This window comes from Excalfactoria chinensis, chromosome 3 (assembly GCF_039878825.1).
Source record: "Excalfactoria chinensis isolate bCotChi1 chromosome 3, bCotChi1.hap2, whole genome shotgun sequence".
NCBI classification, from domain to species: domain Eukaryota; kingdom Metazoa; phylum Chordata; class Aves; order Galliformes; family Phasianidae; genus Excalfactoria; species Excalfactoria chinensis.
Window position 1 is genome coordinate 5,380,502 of NC_092827.1, and position 19,236 is coordinate 5,399,737.

Here is a 19,236-nt window from a genome sequence, read left to right on the forward strand (position 1 = left end):
TGGGATGGGGAGCACTGACAGTGCAGGTAGGGCCTGGCTGCGGTTATATGGGTTGGGACAGGGGCACTCGCACCCTCTGGGAGCTTCTTGGTCCTCTGCTTGGTGCTTCATGTTATGGTGCTGGGCTGAGAGGGCCGGCAGGAAAGAAGGGAATATGGCAGGGGGCAAAGGGACTGTGCTGTGGGGGCTGTGGTGGCAATGTCTGCACTGGATGGCAAGGAGGAGCGGGGAAGCATGAAGAACTCAGCACCCAGATCAGGGGCTGAACATGGCAGGAGTGGAAGCACAAGGGACACGTTGAGGAGAAAGGCTGTGCAAGCATGAGTGGGATGCAAAGCCCTGAGGCAGAGCTTGGGGAGCTGAAAAGCAAAGTCCTGCACAGATCCTTGTAGCCCTGTGGCCGTGCTCTGTATGCTGGTGTGCTGCACTCATTCCTGCGCTAAGGGCTCGGTGCAGCTGTGCTGGTTGTGTGTCACAGTGTGCAGCCCTTTGAGACAACACCTGGCAGCATTGTCTGTGCAACATGCTGTGCCTGCATCTCTCCCTGCCACCTTCACTCTTGATGGGGCTCCTCACAGAGGGATTTCTCTTGTTGCTGAGCTTTTCCTCTTATCTGGCACTATGCTGCTTTCTCCTTCTGGCCCATTCTGCACCCCACCGGGATGCATTCCATCCTCCATTAACCACAGCTCTATAAGTGGCCAAGGGAAGACTGGCTGCTGGGCTCTCCCTTGCCATGAGAAGTGGAACCCTCTGTACATAGTGGGGAAAAGATGCCTCTGTTCCTGGAGAGTGGGTGGGAACCTCGCTGTGCCCAGCCCCAGGCAGGGCAGGTCGCTGAACTGAGCTTCTCAGCACTGACCAGCAGGGGTCAGTTCTAGGGCCCATCTTGTTTAACATCTTCATTGATGACCTGGATGAGGGTATTGAGTGCAAGCTCAGTAAGATTTCAGGTGACACCAAGTTGGGAGGTGATGTTGATCTGCCTGAGGGTAGGGAGGCCCTCCAGACAGATCTGGATAGGCTAAATCACTGGGCTGAGGTGAACGGGATGAGGTTCAACAAGGGATGAACTTTGGCCATAATAACCACATGCAGTATTATAGGCTTGGGGCAGAATGGCTGTGAAGAGAAAAGGGACCTGGTGGTGTTGGGCGATGCTGGGCTGAACATGAGCCCACAGTATGCCCAGGTGGCCAAGAGGGCCAACAACATCCTGACCTGCATAAGAAATAGTGTGGCCAGCAGGAGCAGAGAGGTGATCATCCCTCTGTACTCAGCTCCGGTGAGGCCGCATCTAGAGTATCGTGTTCAGTTTTGGGCTCCTCACTACAAGAAAGACATTGAGGCCCTGGAACGTGTTCAGAGAAGGGCAACAAAACTGGTGAGAGGTCTGGAGCACAAGTCTTATGAGGAGCAGCACACAGAGCTGGGATCGTTTAGCCTGGAGAAGAGGAGGCTCAGAGGAGACCTCATTGCACTCTACAACTTCCTGAAGGGAGGCTGTGATGAGGAGGGCCTTGGCCTCTTCTGCCAGGCAATAAACAGGACCTGAGGAAATGGCCACAAGTCGTATCAAATGAGGTTTAGACTGGACATAAGAAGGAACTTTTTTTCTCAGAGAGTGGTCAGGCACTGGAATAGCCTGCCCAGGGAGGTGGTGGAGTTGCCATCGCTGTCAGTGTTCAATAGGCGTCTGGATAGGAAGCTAGCAGGTATGGGTTAGTGGTTTTCTGTAGGTATGGTAAAGGGAGGACAGTTGGACTAGATGATCTTATGGTTCCTTTCCAAACTTGCGATTCTATGATTCTAAGGCTGTAGTGTGGTGTTGCTGGGATGAGAGCTGACTGAACAGGAAGAGCACTAAATCAATCTGAGTGTCCAGCTGGGTAGAGACTGAGATATTATCAGGTCTTTGTGACTGCACTTTAAATGGTATGTGGACAGTGAGATTATTGGCTTCCTTACTATTAGCCCATCATGGACCATCCCAGTGATGTGGCAGTGATGAATACAGGGGGCAATGATAAACTAAACTCCAAAAGGACATCAACTGGATGTATGGGGGATAGCAGAGAAACTGATGATGATAGAACGATGCGATGCGATAGCGATGATGGAGTTAAATCCAGCTGGCGACCGGTCACGAGTGGTGTTCCCCAGGGGTCGGTGCTGGGGCCTGTCCTCTTCAATATCTTTATTGATGACCTCGATGAGGGCATCGAGTGCGCTCTCAGTAAGTTCGCAGATGACACTAAATTGGCTGGGAGTGTGGGTCTGCCTGGGGGTAGCGAGGCCCTACAGAGGGATCTGGACAGGCTGGAGAGCTGGGCTGAAGCCAATGGGATGAGGTTCAACAAGACCAAATGCCGAGTCCTGCACTTCGGCCACAACAACCCCAGGCAGCGCTATAGGCTTGGGACGGAGTGGCTGGAGGACTGTGTGGAGGAAATGGACCTGGGGGAACTGATTGATGCTCAGCTGAACATGAGCCGACAGTGTGCCCGGGTGGCCAAGAAGGCCAATGGCATCCTGGCTTGTATCAAGAATGGTGTGCTGAGCAGGACTAAGGAAGTCATCCTGTCCCTGTACTCGGCATTGGTGAGGCCTCACCTCGAGTACTGTGTCCAGTTTTGGGCACCTCAGCACAGGAAGGACATGGAAGTACTGGAGCAGGTCCAGAGAAGGGCAACGAGGCTCGTGAAGGGCTTGGAGAATCAGCCCTACGAGGAGAGACTAAGGAAGCTGGGGCTGTTTAGTCTGAGGAAGAGGAGGCTGAGGGGAGACCTTATTGCCGTCTGCCAGGACCTGAAAGGTTCTTACAGTGAGAGTGGGGCAGGTCTCTTCTCACTAGTGACAAGTGACAGGACGAGGGGAAATGGCCTCAAGTTGCACCAGGGCAAGTTCAGGTTGGATATTAGGAAGAACTTCTTTACAGAAAGGGTGGTTAGGGACTGGAATGGGATAAACAGGGAGGTGGTTGAATCGCCATCCCTGGATGTGTTTAAGAGCCGTTTGGATGTGGTACTCAGGGATATGATTTAGCAGAGGTTTTTTTTGTTTGTTGTTTTTTTTTTTTTTTTCTTTTTTGTTTTTGTTTTTTTTTTTTTAGAGATGGGGTACTGGTTAGGCTGCGGTTGGACTTGATGATCTTCAAGGTCTTTTCCAACCTGGGTAATTCTATGATTCTATGATTCTAACACTCTGGGTGCCCTGCTCCATAGAAACTCAACTTAGACTAACCAGAGAGAGACCTTAAGATATTTGAGGACAACCGGTGGAACAATGTTGAAGGGGAGTGGAATGGGACCATAACTTAGTAATAGGCAGAAAAGGATACAAAAGGGGCTGCTGTCATGAGAACAGTGGCAGATCACTTCTCTGAGCAAGACCAGCCTTGGTCACCACACTCTATCCTGACTCCTTATTGAATACTTTCCTCGTTGTCCTAGTTCAACCCCATTCTTGACCTCATATCTACACGCGACAAGGAAGGAGAGCCAGTGATAGGTGAGACCAGTCTGGTGGATTTGCATGGGTGCTGCTGAAGGCAGCTCCCTGTTCGTGGTTGGTTGTGTAGCCAACTCTGTGGTCTGTATGTGTGTCTGGCCATATCTGCCTGTTTCTGGTGTACCCAAGGTAGGATTCCAGCAGCTGCATGGGAAGAATCCCCAGAGCTGCATAGACGCCTCTTCAAAGAAAAGGCATCGGCCTCTTCTAACATGCCTTTAACTGAAGTCTGTTTTACCTCTTCCACAGCCATGGAGTCCAAGGAGAAGAGAGCAGATGATTTAGAAAAGGCAAATCTTGCTAAACAACTGCTGGCAGAAACAATTCAGAGTGAAGGGCTGGATGAAGAATACTGGCTTCCCAAGTTGATGAACATATTATGTGTGAAATCCAAAGAAGCTTTGAAACATCTGCAGTATGAAGACTACCTGAAGCTGGAGAGTGTGGTACGGTACCACTGGGAGAAAAGGGCACTCCGAAAGCTTCTCCAAATTACAGACATCAAAGCAACTGTTGAGGAGCAGCAGAAACAGCACCTGGAAATGCTGAAGCAGAGGCAAGAAGAAGCCAAGCTGGCCCTGCAGGAGCTGAAAGAAATGCATCACAGCCACAGTCACAGCAAGGAGACGGTAAATAAGAAAGTGGAGGCACTATGGAAAGCCATGGACATTCCCAGGGAGTACTGGTCACCACCCGAGAATGCCTTGCCTGATGTGCTTGCAAGCATCCAGAAGCAACTGGAACGGCAGGAGGTGTCCTTGGGCAGGAGTGAGAATGTCTCCGATGAGGAGGTGCTGAGACGGGCGTCAGGAGGGCTGGCTCTGCAGGGCATTTACCAAACCAACAGCCTTGCAGATGCACTGGCAAAGCGAGAGCAGCTCATCAGAGTCCCCGTGGGTTTCAAGCTTGCTGGTCCGGAGCAGAAGTCATTGTTTGAGAGGAGGGAGTTCTCCTCCTCTGCAGCAGAAGCCAATTTCACAAAGTCCATGGAGCAGCTGGGATTCAGCCTAAGCGTTTCTGCCAAAGCCGCGTTCTGGGGGTTCAGTGTTGAAGGAGGTAGAGATCAGAGCAGCTCCTCACACAAGGAAGACACTCGCCAGTCACGTTCAGAGCAGACGTACATTTGTAGCAGCAGGTACCACTACATCCCCACGGCCTCCTGCTTCTTCCAAAAGGACCAACTTCGCCTCTCAGATGGGGCCCTGAGAGAGCTGCAACGCATCGAGGACCTTCTGAGCGTCACCCAGGAGGCGGACAGGCTCCACATGCTGAAGAGCAGGTGTGCCAGCTTCTTCAGCAGGTTTGGGTCGCATGTCAGTCAGGGACCCATCCACTTTGGGGGCATATTCTGGTGGAAAGCAACTTCCGTAGGATTCAAGGAAGAGCAAAGGGAAGAGATGAAGCAACAAGCATCTGAAGCACTAAACTGCTTTGTCAGTGCGAGTTTCAGCTTCTTTGCTGTCAGTGCGGGAGGGAATGTGGATGTTTCCAAATCGAGCTCACAGGCATCACTTGGGAGAAGCGATAGAAGCAGCAGCCACACAGCAATTCAGCTCTCTGTGACCAACATAGGGGGTCCATCAGAGACAGATTCCCTTGCCCAGTGGAAGTGTGGGCTTGTAGCCAGTAACACAACCTGGTTTGTTATCGACAGGGGCTCTCACATGATCCCAGTGTGGGACATAATCCAGTCCAACCATAGTAAAGACTTTAAATCCACCTATCAGATGAGCAGCAGCCTCAGGGCTGCATATGAAGCACTCACAAAACACAGTGTTGGCACAGTATTTGGAGAGGAACTGGCCAGTGCCGTGGAAGAGGCCAGAGCTTTCCTGGAGCATGTGAAGACCTGGGAGGTGACCACAGATGAAAGCAAACTGCTCACGCTGATGGATTTCAAACAGGCTCTGAATGAGAAAGCAAAAAATCCCAATGTCTGGATCAACGTATGCCTGTCAGATAAGACGCTGCAGGAGTTCCTGCTGAATACCGTTCTGTTCTGCCAAAAATCACCTCCAGAAAACATCACCTATATCAAATCTCTGCTTCAGTTCCTGCTGGATCCTCATATCTATTCTGTTAAGGACTTCCCCCAGGCTACCTTCATTTTGCAATGGGTTACCTGCACTGAGCACACGTTTCCCAAAACTCCCAATATTTCTGAGGTTCAAGACCTCATAGAGACACTGCAGCAAATGAAGGAACACATTCTGGAAGTCACCTACTCACCAGCCACCTCTGAATCTGCCATTCATGAAGCAAAGATCAAAGCCACCCTGACTACAAGCCTGGCTGTTTCTTCTTTCCTGCAGTATCTGCAGGAAAGGGAAGAGAAAGACATAGAACTATTAGTGCTCTTAGTTACAATTGCAATAGGATACCAAGTAGAAAGCAGCACTTTTCAGTACCTCCTTGGTTGTCCAGAAATTAACTTCATGGCCAAGGAAATGAAAACTGCATATGATAAGTATAAGAGCCTGAAGGAGCAGGATGTGTACAGAGCCGAGGCCTTCTTGCTCTTCACTGGTCTCACCTTAACATCCAAAAGCAGCGAGGTGTCCTTTGAGCAGAAGAACGACCGCTTAGCTTTCATGGAAGATAAGATGAAGAACTCGTGGTCTGCTGAGATAGAAGATCTCCTCAAGAAACAGAACACGGTCAGAGACTGGAAGGAGCTGGAAGAAGACTTGCAGTCCTACATCTGTGGGCAATTGCAGAACGCCTCTGTCAATCTCAAGAAACAAGGCATAATCAAAGACATGGAAGAGACTTTGCAAGGAACACCGCCTCCCAGTCCATCCAAACCTGAATCAGATGACAGCAAATCCCAAACTCACCAAGTCAATACAAACCCGGAGTTCCTCAACTTACTTAAGCGCCTTGGGCTAGAAAGATACTATCCAAGAAAAATGGGGACAGAAGACTTCCACATCATACACAAGACATCTGTACATGACAGCCAGCCCAGCAAGGAGAGTGAACTACCTTTTTACTTCCTACAACAGCTACTGTGTGTGGACTACAGCGTGAGGTACCTGACTTGCAAGGACAAGAGTAAGCCAGAAGTCATGCCCAAACCGAAAGCCACCGAGGAAGAGCCTTCTGATTCCTTTGATGACTTTTTCAGTGAGTTGGATGAAGGAGCCTCTGAGTCTGCAATCAGGGAGAGCCACGTGCACCCTATGGACATCCAGATGGCCATTTTTCATTGCGCCAATGATTTCATGAGGCAGTACATTTCCTCAAAGCTTGCCTTCTGCCAGTTTGCACTCCCTCTCCTGGTACCCAACCCATGCACTACAAAGATAGAGTTCCCTCTCTGGTCCCTCAGCCAAGTCAAAAAGAGCTGGAAAGGAGCAGAAAAATCAGGAGGCCAGATGAAAAGTAGCAGCTACACAAACAAACTCATTTATCAGGCAGAGACACCCATCGTGTCCTTCATACGCATCGGCAGCTCTCCTTCTTCTTCCAAGTCGCAGCTCCTGAACGCTCTGCTGAGCAAACAAAAACACGACATATTTTTCCACAGGTATTGCAAAGGCAGCACCAAAGACTGTTTGCTGATGAAAGGTGTGGTGGAGATCTCCTGGTATTGTCCCCGTGGTAGCGACAATGACAGTTTTGACAGCTGTGTTGCATTCTGTAACCTGCACGGAGATGCCAGGGATCACGAGCCACAGCTGAGCTTCTTGCAGGAGATCTCTGCTGTGATCGTCGTTCTCTTTTCTGAGTCAAATCAGAGTGAGAAGAAAGGCAGGAAAATTTTGCAAGACCTGTGGCAGTCTCAGAGGCCTTTGGTTTGTCTTTTCACTGAGAAAGAGAACATTGCAGCTGGCCGATCTAGCCAAAATGTAAGAATAGGTATCAAGAACAGAAACGAAGCAGAATTAATGGGTGAGCTGACAAAAACAATCCAAGATCTTCTGCAGGGCTCAAGCACACTCCGTAGCCTTGATATGTGTCTGGGAACAGCTCGCCAACATGGATTCTTAGTTGATGAAGATGCAGAAGTGTGTGTGATAGCCAAAGAGTGGGCAAACGAGCTGGTGAAGCTGCTGAAGGAAGAGAAGCTGTCTGAGATCAAATCAAAGCTACTGCCTCTTCAAGGAAAACTGTGGCACGATTGGTGTAAAAAGGACAAAGAACTCACTCGCTTACAGGAGAAGGGGAACAACAGCATAGAACATCATCGGAGCCAAATTGAAAGTGACAAAGCTGCAATAAGAAGAGAGCAGGTAGGCAAAGTACGCATCCTCAATCCACTGATGAAATCAGTCCTTGGCTTTCTCCAGTCCCGGCCAGTCGACACCAAGAAATACTTCCTGCAGTGGATGAAGGTCTTCATGGATGACCTGTCCTCCGATCGCCTTGATGAACTGAAGAAAGAGTATCATCAGTTATGGTCTCAGATCCTGGCAATGAAGAAAAGCAATGAAGAAAACACCTCCAAAACCATAATGATGAGCAGATTAGATTCCCTTTCCAATGAAATCAACTGTTCGTCCATTGGCCTTGAGCATATTTTGAGAGAGGTAGGGCAGATTTATGAAGCTCTTGAATCAACAGACTCCAAAGATGAACGTTTACAAAAACTACCTGAAATTGCAGCTGATCTGATGGTTTCGGGGTATCCCATTGAGCTGATGGATGGTGATGCTTCTTATGTACCCTTACAATGGGTTGCAGCAATCTTTGACAGGTTAATTGAGACGTTAGGTGACAAGCGAGTCTTTGTCCTCTCGGTGCTTGGCATCCAGAGCACAGGCAAGTCAACCCTACTGAACACCATGTTTGGTCTCCAGTTCAATGTCAGTGCTGGCAGATGCACTCAGGGAGCTTTTATGCAGCTCATCAAAGTGGATGGGAAGCTGCAGGAGGATGTGAACTTTGATTACATGCTCGTGGTGGACACTGAAGGACTTCGTGCCATAGAGATGGCCAATAAGCGGTCACTGAATCATGACAACGAGCTGGCCACCTTTGTCATTGGCATTGGCAACATGACTCTGATCAACATCTTTGGAGAGAACCCTTCTGAAATGCAAGACATCCTTCAGATTGCCATGCAGGCTTTTCTGAGGATGAAGCAAGTCAAGCTTTCCCCAAGCTGCCTGTTTGTACATCAGAATGTGGGCGAAATAACGGCAAAGGAACAGAACATGGAAGGACAGAGGCGTCTGCAGGAGAAGCTGGATAAAATGACAGTGATAGCAGCCCAGCAGGAATACTGTGACGTCACCTGCTTCAGTGATGTCATCCGCTTTGACGTGAACACCCACATTCATTACTTTGCTCACCTGTGGGAGGGTAACCCACCAATGGCACCACCCAACCCCACCTACAGCCAGAACGTCCAGGAATTAAAGAGCAAAATTCTGCAAGCTGCCAGGAAGGAATCTCCGGGCAGTGTTCTGAGGCTTTCCAGCTTGAAAGTTCGTATTAGTGACCTGTGGAACGCCTTGCGGAATGAAAACTTCATCTTCAGCTTCAAGAACTCGGTGGAGATTGCTGCATACAAGAAACTGGAAACCTCCTTTAGTCAGTGGACCTGGAAACTGAGAAGGCACATCTTAGACTTGCAAATTAAACTGGACAATAAAATTCGGAATGGAAAGCTAGGGAAAATCACCACAAATGAGCTTGAAGAAGAGGTGCGAGAAACAAGCGATGCCATCAACAAAGACGTGGAGAAGTTCTTCAGGGAAGACAGAGACCGTGAGATACTGATTCAGTGGAAAGTTAGCACGGAACTGAAGCTGAGAGAGCTAAAAGCGTCCCTTCTGAATGAAACCAAGAGGAAGTGTGAGGAACTTCTAGAACTAAAGAAGAATCAGAGTAAACTGGATGAGAGGAAATCTGAATATGAAAACGAGCTCCTGAAAAAGAGCAGGGAGCTGGCTCTGTCTCTAAAAGGAAAGGAGTTAAGTGAACGAGAACTGAGAAAAAACTTCAATTTCCTCTGGATGACCTGGGTTACTGAAGTGTCTTCTAATGCTCCCCATCTGGAAGAGGTGAACATTGATGCAGAAATAGACACTGTCCTTCTAGATCAGTTTAAGGAGCCTAATGTAGCTGAACAAATCGAGAAGTTTTCCAAACATACCATCTTTACACTTGATAAGAAGAAACACATATCCAAGAAAATGGTTTTGGGCATTATTCCTTATGGTTTTGGTGAATGCAATGTGAGCAGCTTTCAGTACATTACAGACCGCATCATAAGGCGTGTGAAAGAAAACATTGACCAGAAGGAAAAGGACAAAATGGATTACAGTTCTACTTTTATTCATGAAATACTAAAGGAAGTACAGGAAGGTATGGAAACTGTCCCTAGCACTGAAATATATCATTTTACAAAAGAATACCAAATAGATCTTTCAGTGTATCTGTGCAGAATGGCAGCAGACAGGTTTAAGGAGATGCATGCGGCCTTCAGGAAAGCAAATGACCCAGCCATCTACCTGGAGAGCAAGAGAGAAGATTTCTTCAAAAGTTTCCAGATTTCCTGCCAAGGAGCCACTTCTATCACAACATTTGCTGATTTCCTCTGCAGCAAGATTGACCCAGGTCTTCGCCTGGCCATCTATGACAAGACAGCTCTTGTCATAGCGGAGAGTACGAGGAGTGAAGTACCAGATTTCAGTGGCAGTAGAGCCAATCTGGAAGTCTGCATACTGAAATACCTGGCACAAGAAGAAAAGTTTGAAAAATACAAGCTTTACCTTAGTTCCCCAGTAGACTTTATGGAGATTTACATTAAGACACGTTTTGAGACATACTGTTTAGATCAGAACAGACGGCTGGAGATGTTTCTAAATACAACTCTTACCCAGTACTATGAAACCATTCAGAAAGCTGTTTTTGCATCAACCGCAGCTGTCAAAGGCAGAAGAGACAGCAATAAGATAATCTCTCTTTGGCTGGATGAATTCTGCAGAGAACTTGGAGGAGTCCTAAGATTGCCCAGGGGTGACCTGGTTGGCATTGAACATCTGGAGATAACTGACATAGAGTTCCTGAATGACGCCATGATGAAGGCCCTTTCACCCCTGAGGAATCGTCTCGAGAAAGAGTTTGTTTGTGCTGATTTGAGCTCATTTAAAAAGCAGCCTCACATGATACTGGTGGAACAGTTTGCAGGGTGCAAGGAACAGTGTCCATTTTGTGGGGCACGTTGCACAAACACTATACCAAATCATGATGGAGACCACCAGCTTGTCTTCCATCGTCCACAAGCTTTGCGCGGATGGAAAGTGTATAAAACGGATATCCTTGTCATTGATATTTGCTCTAGCAGTGTTGCCAGCAATAAGAACTTCATTCTTAGAGACGTCATGAAGTTCCCCTACAAGAAATACCGAGATGCAGGACCTCCTTTTTCCACTTGGAACATTCTTCCTGATTCATCCATGCAAAAATACTGGAAATGGTTTGTGAGTCATTTCAGGGCACAGCTAGAAAAATTCTTCAAAGGTAAATTCCATAAAAGAGGAGAAATCCCTGATTCCTGGTACACAGTTACAAAGCAGGAAGCACTTGACGAACTGAGGTAGGCTAAGTTGACATGAAGGAACATCTGCACATTTCTGCATCAGCCATTCATATAGGCAAGGTTAAGAGCAAGGCAGCATTAGAAAGTACCAAAGTGTCTGCTATGTGAAAATAAATGACATTGGCAAAAGAACAGTTTCCCTGCAGGAAATCATCATAACACTTAAAGAAAAGACAACAATGTCTGAACGCAGGTAAACATTTCTGGGGAGTTTAAAACCCCATCTTGCTAAACTTAGTACTCCACTCCGTGACAGTGATTTATCTCAGTATTCATTAGTTATCCTTTCTATGTTAAGATGTGCCCACACTTCCATGAGCTCCTGCTCAAGTCCCCTGTTGAACTTCCCTCTATCTCACAGCCAATCCAACTACATTTAGCATGTGCTTAGATTTTGGGCAAAAGCCCCTTGTAGAACCAACGTAGAGAATTAGTTATCTCTGCAGCTTCCTCAGTAGGCATCAGCAGTGTGTGATGTTAGCATTTGTGTTCTGAAGGCAGCTGGGAACTGGGTGCTGGTCTGAAGAACATCTCACCAGCTCTGCCTGTACCAACACAGGCAACAGTGGGGTTTGCTGCACAGTTCCAGCAGTACTGTTGACTCTCCTGAGGAGCTGGTATTCAGTATAAGCATTTGTAGCCTTTGCTAATGAACTGGTAGAGTTGGACTGGACTGGTCTCTGCATGCTTTCTTTCCACTTAAGCCACAATCATTATAGAATCCTAGAGGAGTTTGCATTGGAAGGGACCTTAAAGCCCACCCAGTCTCAATCCCTGCTTTGGGCTAGAACACCGCTCACCTGGTCAGGCTGCCTGAAGCCCCATCCAGCTTGGTCTCGAGCACCTCCAGGCATGAGGCACCCATAGCTTCTCTGGGCAGCCTCTGCCAGGTCCTCAGCACCCTCTGACTGAAGAATTTCTTCATAATTTCTAAATCGAAATATAAATGTCCCCTCATTTGGTTTAAGACCATTCCATGTGACGGTCCCTGACAAATCATCCTTCCCAGCTTCCCAGTAGGCACCTTTAGGTACTGGAAGGCCACAGAGAATTATCCCTGGAGCCCACTCTTCTCTGGCCTGATCAAGCCCAACCCTCAACTTTTCTTCATAGGTGAGGTGCTCCAGCCTTCTGAGCATCCTTGTGGCCCTAATTGCCAAGGAACTGTGGGGCTCAATCCAGACAGCATTCCCCTTCTTTGTAGTCAAACTTTCTGTGCCCACTGCCATACAATCTATATGCACAGCCCTCCTACCCTGTTGTAGGCATTAACTCCTTGCCGCCCTGGGGGGCGGGGAGTGCAGGCATGTTGCCGCGTCGGGATTGGGGAGCACAGGCATGATGCTGCTCTGGCGGGTGGGGAGTGTACGCATGGTTTCATCCTGGGGGTTGGGGAGTATGGGCCTGGCCGGTTGTAGCAGGGGATGGGGGCCCGACATGGATTCCCCTTGATCCGAAAGGGGTCGCACGCCTCATAGAGGCAGTAGAGAAGAAGGGGATGAGATCACCCATAACTTTAAACACACTGGAGATTCTAATGGCACGTGAACAGTGTGGGTGTACGCATTACAAATTTATAATAAGAGCCAGTGTCTACCAGCTGTCTACTACACACGCGATTCCATTGCGGTGGAAACGGGATGTGCGCCCCGTTTGGGTAGATCAGCGGCCCCTTCCTCATGAGAAACTCAAAGCACTCAAGCAATTAGTCTGGCAAGAGCTTCAGTTAGGCCATATAGAACCTTCTCTTAGCCAATGGAACACCTGGATCTTTGTCATAAGAAAGCACTCCGGTGCCTTCCGCCTGTTGCATGACTTGTGTGCAGTCAATGATCAGCTTGTGCCTTTTGGAGCAGTGCAGCAGGGTGGACCAGTATTATCAGCCGTACCCAAGGGACGGCCGCTAGTGGTCATAGATCTTAAAGATTGCTTTTTCTCCATTCCTCTTGCGGAAGAGGATCAGGAGGCGTTTGCTTTCCAGTGCCAACACCTAACAACCAAGGCCCCGTTGAAAGATTTCAATGGTGTGTCCTCGTGCAAGGAATGGCGTGCTCCCCCACGATCGGTCAGCTAGTGGTAGGTAAATATTGGAGACGAGCAGGAAAGACTTACCTCAGTATAGAATTTTGCATTATATGGATGACCTTTTGCTCATGGCCCCTACTGAATTAGGACTACAGACACTTGAGTCACAGGTAGTAGCCACTTTAACTACCGCCGGATTTACCATTTCAGAGAAAAAATTACAGAGGGGCCCAGGAGTTGAATACTTGGGGTATAAGTTTGGTCCTGAGATGGTTCAGCCAGTGGATCTTGATATTCAACCACATGTTAAGACGTTATGGGATGTGCAGAAACTGGTAGGAGCCCTCCAGTGGGTTCGGGGCGCTTTGGGGATACCCAACTCCACTTTTGCAGCCAAACTGCTGGCCCGAATGGGCTGGGAGGGCCTCCCAAGTACAGAGGCCGCTGGTATTCTGGAAGAGGCCTTGGCTTCTCACACAGCTCCTGTTGCAATCTTACACATGCGTAGTCACTCTGAGGTGCCAGGTTTTTTTACCACTGCAATAGCAGATAAAGCTGCCAGCACACATATTTTCACGGTCCAAGAAGCCCATGATTTTCATTCCACCCTTCATATAGGCGCCCGTGCGTTATCCAGAATTTGCTCTATTCCGCTGTCTGTTGCGTGTGATATCGTCCAGGCGTGTCCTCATTGCAATTCTGCACCTGCAATAGGGGCTGGGGTTAACCCTCGTGGCCTCGGACCGCTGCAGATCTGGCAAACTGATTTCACCTGGGAGCCTCGCTTGTCTCCCCGCAAATGGTTGGCTGTTACGGTGGATACCTCCTCTACTGTCATCCTAGCCACTGCAGTGCAACTCCGTTGGACCGCCGCTATTGATGCAATAGGCTTATCCAGTCACATCAAGACCGACAATGGGTCCTGCTTTACCTCACGTTCAACTCAAGAATGGTTAACATGGTGGGGAATCTCTCATACCACAAGTATTCCTGGCAACTCTCAAGGGCAAGCAATTGTAGAGCGTGCTAACCACCTCCTCAAAGATAAGATATGTGTCCTTGAAGAAGCAGAAGGATACATGGAGATAATACCTGTCGGTAGAGTGAGGGGCCTCCAGTTAAAGCGAAGATCGATAATGGGATGTGGGAAGCAGGATGGAGAATACTGGTGTGGGGAAGAGGCTATGCTGCAGTAAAACATGGGGATACAGGAAAAATCTTATGGATCCCATCACGAAAGGTAAAACCAGATCTCAGCAAAAAATACAATAATGATTGTAATTATTTCTCATATTCATATAGTAAGCAGGATAAGAGTTCTTTCTTTACAGGAGTAGTTGGTGGGGAGTCCAAATCCGGTACCTGAACAATCAAAAGGAGGATCACAGGACAAAGAACCACTGCTAAAATCAATAAGCTGGCTGTTCTGCTGTTGGTGTCAGTGATAAGTACCGCTCAGACAACAGGCACGGGAACCTTTAGAATTCAGTCTAAATTGTCAGGTCACAGACAACAGTAGATCCACGCTTATCTGTATTTGCAACTTTACTAATCTTATAGGGTGTGATTTTAATTGCTTAGTCACTATGTATCAATTATTACAATCTAATTACACGTTAATTTTAGATCTATCGCTTGTTTCTATTTTAATGAATCCTGTTTTAGTAAGGAAGCTATTGCAGCATGACGACCTGTACCACCTGATGATTCGAGATGATGGACGCATTCGAGACTATGGACAGAAAACTTTGATTACTGTTCACCGTAATATAGAGGAGATACATCATGCCCTAGGAAGAATGAAGAAGGATGGAGAACATCACTGATGGGAAGTGCTTCTCAAATGGTCCCCGATGGCAAGAGGACTATTATTTGCTCCATCCAATCGTGGTGCTGCTTTTCTAAACACTGTTGTGCCTTACGCTATTATGTTATATATAGTTTATTAAGGTTTAGCAAATAATTAGACGTATAATTCAATTAGAATTCTTTAAGTATTTCAATTAGCATATAGAATACTATAAGCTTTGCAAAAGGTTATTATCGGGATTTAGGGGTCGCGCTGTAACAGGGCAAAACTTTATCAAGCATGGGGAGGGGGAGATGCTGTAGGCGTTAACGAGGATTCGGGTTGTGACGTGGCAGGACCCTTCCCTGTTCCATCCCCTACCTTGTGATGTGTATTGGGCATGTATTTCAAATGCACTCTCAAGGGGCGTAGACGAAGTGATTAAAGTATATAAGGTGCTAACTGTGTCACAATAAACATCATTTTTACCATCCATCAAAGTGGTGTGAGTGTGGTTGATGGTCCTGGTGAGGGGATGACACCAGCTTAAGGGCAGGGGGTGGTTGAACCATGGAAGAACACAGCAACACTACCCTGAAACCCTTATTTATTTATTTGTTGCAACTGTGGGGCCCAGGAGTCTCTGCCTTGACTTCTGCAAGGCCTTTGATGTGGTCCCACACCACGTCATTATCTCTAAATTAGAGGGATATGAATTTCAAGGGTGGACTATTCAGTGGATAAGGATCTGGTCAGAAGAGGCTCCATGTCCAGGTGGAGGCCGATGGCGAGCAATGTCCCCGAGAGGTCAGTCTTGGAAGCAGTACTCTCTAACACCTTTATCTGTGCCATAGGTGCTGGGATGGAGTGCACCCTCAGCAAGTTTGCTGATGACACCAAGCTGAGCAGTGCAGTTACACTGCAGAAGGAAGGGATGCCATCCAGAAGGACCCTGATAAACTCAAAAGGTGGGACCTTGTGAATCTGATGAGTTTCTGCAAAGCAAAGTGCACTTGGGTCAAGGCGGAGCTGCTGGATACGGGAGTGTCCTGCACCCTCTCTTGTCCCTGACAAAAATAACCCATTCTGTGCCCAAAACACTGTCTCTTCCCATGCCGCCCAAGCTTCTCCTTTCCTCACAGCATTCCCCAAACCAGTCCTGTTCAGGTGGGGATGCCTGGTTGACTCTGAACCCCTCAATTTGGGACTTGGTTCCTGATCTGCTGGGCTGCTGTTGAGACTTAGGTCATTTCTGATCCATTTTGGAGGTTGGTTTTCCTTACCAGCCCATTGTGGAGGTCTGTTTAACCCAGTACCCCACAGCTGGGATCAGTTTGATAACACTTGGTGCCCACAATATGTTGAGTATATGTAGATGCATATGCATACACATCATCCGTCACAAATATCTCCGTCACTTTACTAGTAACACATTTGTAGTAACTGATAATTTTACTGTATATTTCACATAATACAAACCATAGGGGTTGGAAGGGACCTCTGGGGATCCCCCAGTCCAAGTCCCTCTAAAGAGGATCCTCAGAGCAGGTTGCACAGGAAAGCATCCAGGTGGGTTTGAATATCTCTGGGAAAGGAGATTCCACCACTGCTCTGGGCAGCCTGTTCCAGAGCTCTGCCACCCTCACAGTAAAGAAGTTATTCCTCATGCCCCATCCACTTGATCCCCGTCGTTTAGTTACTGAACAGCACTGATCAGATCCCCTCTCTTTCATTTTATTCCCCAGGCTGAACAGCTGAAGAGCTCTCAGCCTCTCCCCATCAGGGTGTGCTCCAGGCCAACGCCATCTCTGCAACCCTCCTCTGGGCTTTCTCCAGCAGTTCCCTGGCCACCTAGAACTGCTGAGCCCAGCACTGGGTTCAGTGCTCCAGATGTGGCCTCTTGATGGTGGAGAAGAGGGGAGGATCACCTTCCTTGCCCTGCTGACCATGCTCTATGCAATGCACCCCAGGGTGCATTGGACTTCTTGGCCACCAGGGCACACTGCTGGCTCATGGTTAACCTTTGGTCAACTATTGGTCGGCTGCTGGTCAACCACTGTGCAACCAGCACCCCCAGGTCCTTCTCTGCAGAGCCCTTCTCCTTCAGCTCAGCTCTTAACCTATACTGATGCGTGCAGTAATTCCTCCCCTGCTGCAGAACTCCGCACGCCCTCGCTGAGCATCATCAAACTCCTCTCCACCCAACTCTCAGCCTGTCCAGATCTCACTGAATGACAGCACAGCCATCCCACCCAAGTCAACTTTGGGTTGAGACTGCTCTGTCTCCCTTGGCAAATAGGAGAAAAAAAAGGGGGGGGGGGAAATAAATAGGGGAAATTAGGGCAAAATAAGGGATAGCCCTACATGGCCTGCCCAGGAAATGGCATTTCTCTCAGGCACAACCACTCAGCAGTTTAACAGCTCCAGCCACATTTATTGAGGCCCACAGTCACGCCCCGTGCTCTACTCATTCTGCCAACCCCAAGTGATGTCCAGTACTCAACTAAGAGAGGTCCCATGATGTGGGTTGCTGCACCCTGGGCTTGCAGCAGGATCTGGTGGACGGGGACAGCCCCCAGTGCATTATTGTCACCAGGCTCCCCCTACTCTGCAGGATGCAGGAGCACCCACCGGTGTCACCCAGCAGCCACCTTCTCCATGTGCATCCCTGCATCACCAGCTGTGCTTGGGATATTTTGGGGACACTGTGGCCTCGGGACTCTCTCCAGCACTGCTTATCGTGCTTGTCATGCACTTAATTCCATCACATGGCATCACCTCCCTGCCCACAGCCTTCACTCTGGGGATGGAGGTGACCTTGGTCCAGCTGTGGGGACATCACCATGGCCTCGTGGATGCTGCTCCTCCCCGACGATGCACAGCAGCTCCTCCAGCTCCTGCTGCAACCGCAGGCCCAGCAGCTCCTGCAGCAGCTCCCAGCGTCGGCTGCACGGTGCCACCCCCATGCGTTGTAGTGTCCCCTCTGTCAAGCGCAGCAAGGCTCGCCCGGTGATCGCATGCTCAGCTGCCAGAGGTGCCAGATCCCCATGTCGTGGACCCAGCCATGCACACACCTCAGGCACTGTCCATTGTGCTGGGGACATCTGTGTTAAGAGGAGAATGAGCTGTGGGTGTCCCTTTACCCCCCATCCCCGTGAGAGTTATAGGGTCAGGGTGACCCCTCCATGCCGCGATCACCTATCCCAAAACATGGCCCTTCTGCCATCCCTGTATCAGCAACTACATTCACATCCCCATATCGTCCCCCACTTTCCCACTGTGGTGGCTGCAGCTGCTGCCCTTGGCTCACCTCTTTGTGTAAACATCCCTTCTGCTGCTCCTCGGCACCATCCTGTACCCGGGGCTCCATGGTGGGGATCCAGGCAGGTGTCAGAGCTCCCTGCAAACAGGGCTGCGATAACTGCAATGAACACGGACTCCCTCACCCAGCGTAGACTACCCAGTTCACGTCCCCTGGGCCAAAGCTGGAATGAAGTCTTGGTGCTCGGTGTGGAGATCCCGGAGCACCCAGGAAATGATATCAGCCCCAACTCCACACCCTTTCCACAAACCTGGTGATAAAGAAAGGCACCAGCGTGCTCCAATGCTCTCAGCCCAGCCTGGATCCCTCCTCCATCCCCCTCCCCACCATACTCCACACCTCCCCCTACCAAGCGGAGCGCAGACCCGCAGCACTGAAACTAGGAGAGCGAAAAGAACCTTTGCCCGGGCACTCCCTCTGCAGGCACACCGCAGAGCTGCCAGGGGCACGGCTGCTCCGTGAGCTGACAACGTGCTCCCCCCCTCCTTCTTCTTTGCCTGGCTCCATCCTCCCCATGCAGCTCAGGGGTTGCTGAGACCCCAACCAGCCCCAAGAACAGGGTTTCCTAAGGTCAGAGGAGCACAGAGCGTGGCACCAACCTTACTTGTAAGCGGGTGAGGGAGCTCTGCAAAGGCTCCTCCATCTCCTGTCCCCATCAGCTGTAGAAAGGGCCCATCTCTGCCTGCATCATGGGGTAAAGCCCTCAGGTACCCGCATAGATCAGTGTGGGAAGCACACAGCAGCCTCACCCCAACACTGGGGAGAGGCAGCGGGCACCAGACCAGGATGAGCCATAGGGATGAGTCACGTCCCAAAGGCTGCAGCCCTGCCCCACTCAGCTTGTAGGAACCTGTCACTGCCTGCAACAGCCCCCACAGGGCTTGTACTGGGACGGTTGGAGTGCTCGTTCCCCCCCCTGCAAAGTAGGATTGCACAGAGTTATGCAATTTGCAGCTGCTGGAAGAAAAATGCCCCATGCAGCCAGGTGGGTGCAGAGCTTCTAGCACTTGTGTGCTGCTACAGCTGTGGGTACACACT

At 49.2% G+C, this 19,236-nt stretch overlaps 1 protein-coding gene and 1 long non-coding RNA gene across 2 annotated transcripts; one reads left to right on the plus strand and one right to left on the minus strand.

Annotated features, from left to right (window-relative positions):
• Window positions 1–3,761: 3,761 nt before the first annotated feature.
• On the plus strand, window positions 3,762–11,063 carry LOC140250473 (interferon-induced very large GTPase 1-like). The gene has a single exon (XM_072333218.1). It carries the CDS (start codon window positions 3,762–3,764, stop codon window positions 11,061–11,063), a length of 7,302 nt encoding a protein of 2,433 aa, XP_072189319.1.
• Window positions 11,064–16,863: 5,800 nt separating this feature from the next.
• On the minus strand, window positions 16,864–18,899 carry LOC140250316 (uncharacterized). The gene is made up of 3 exons (XR_011903136.1): window positions 18,798–18,899; window positions 18,187–18,276; window positions 16,864–17,980 (listed from the first exon to the last, which is right to left on the minus strand). It is a non-coding gene; the product is annotated as an uncharacterized lncRNA (long non-coding RNA).
• Window positions 18,900–19,236: the final 337 nt, after the last annotated feature.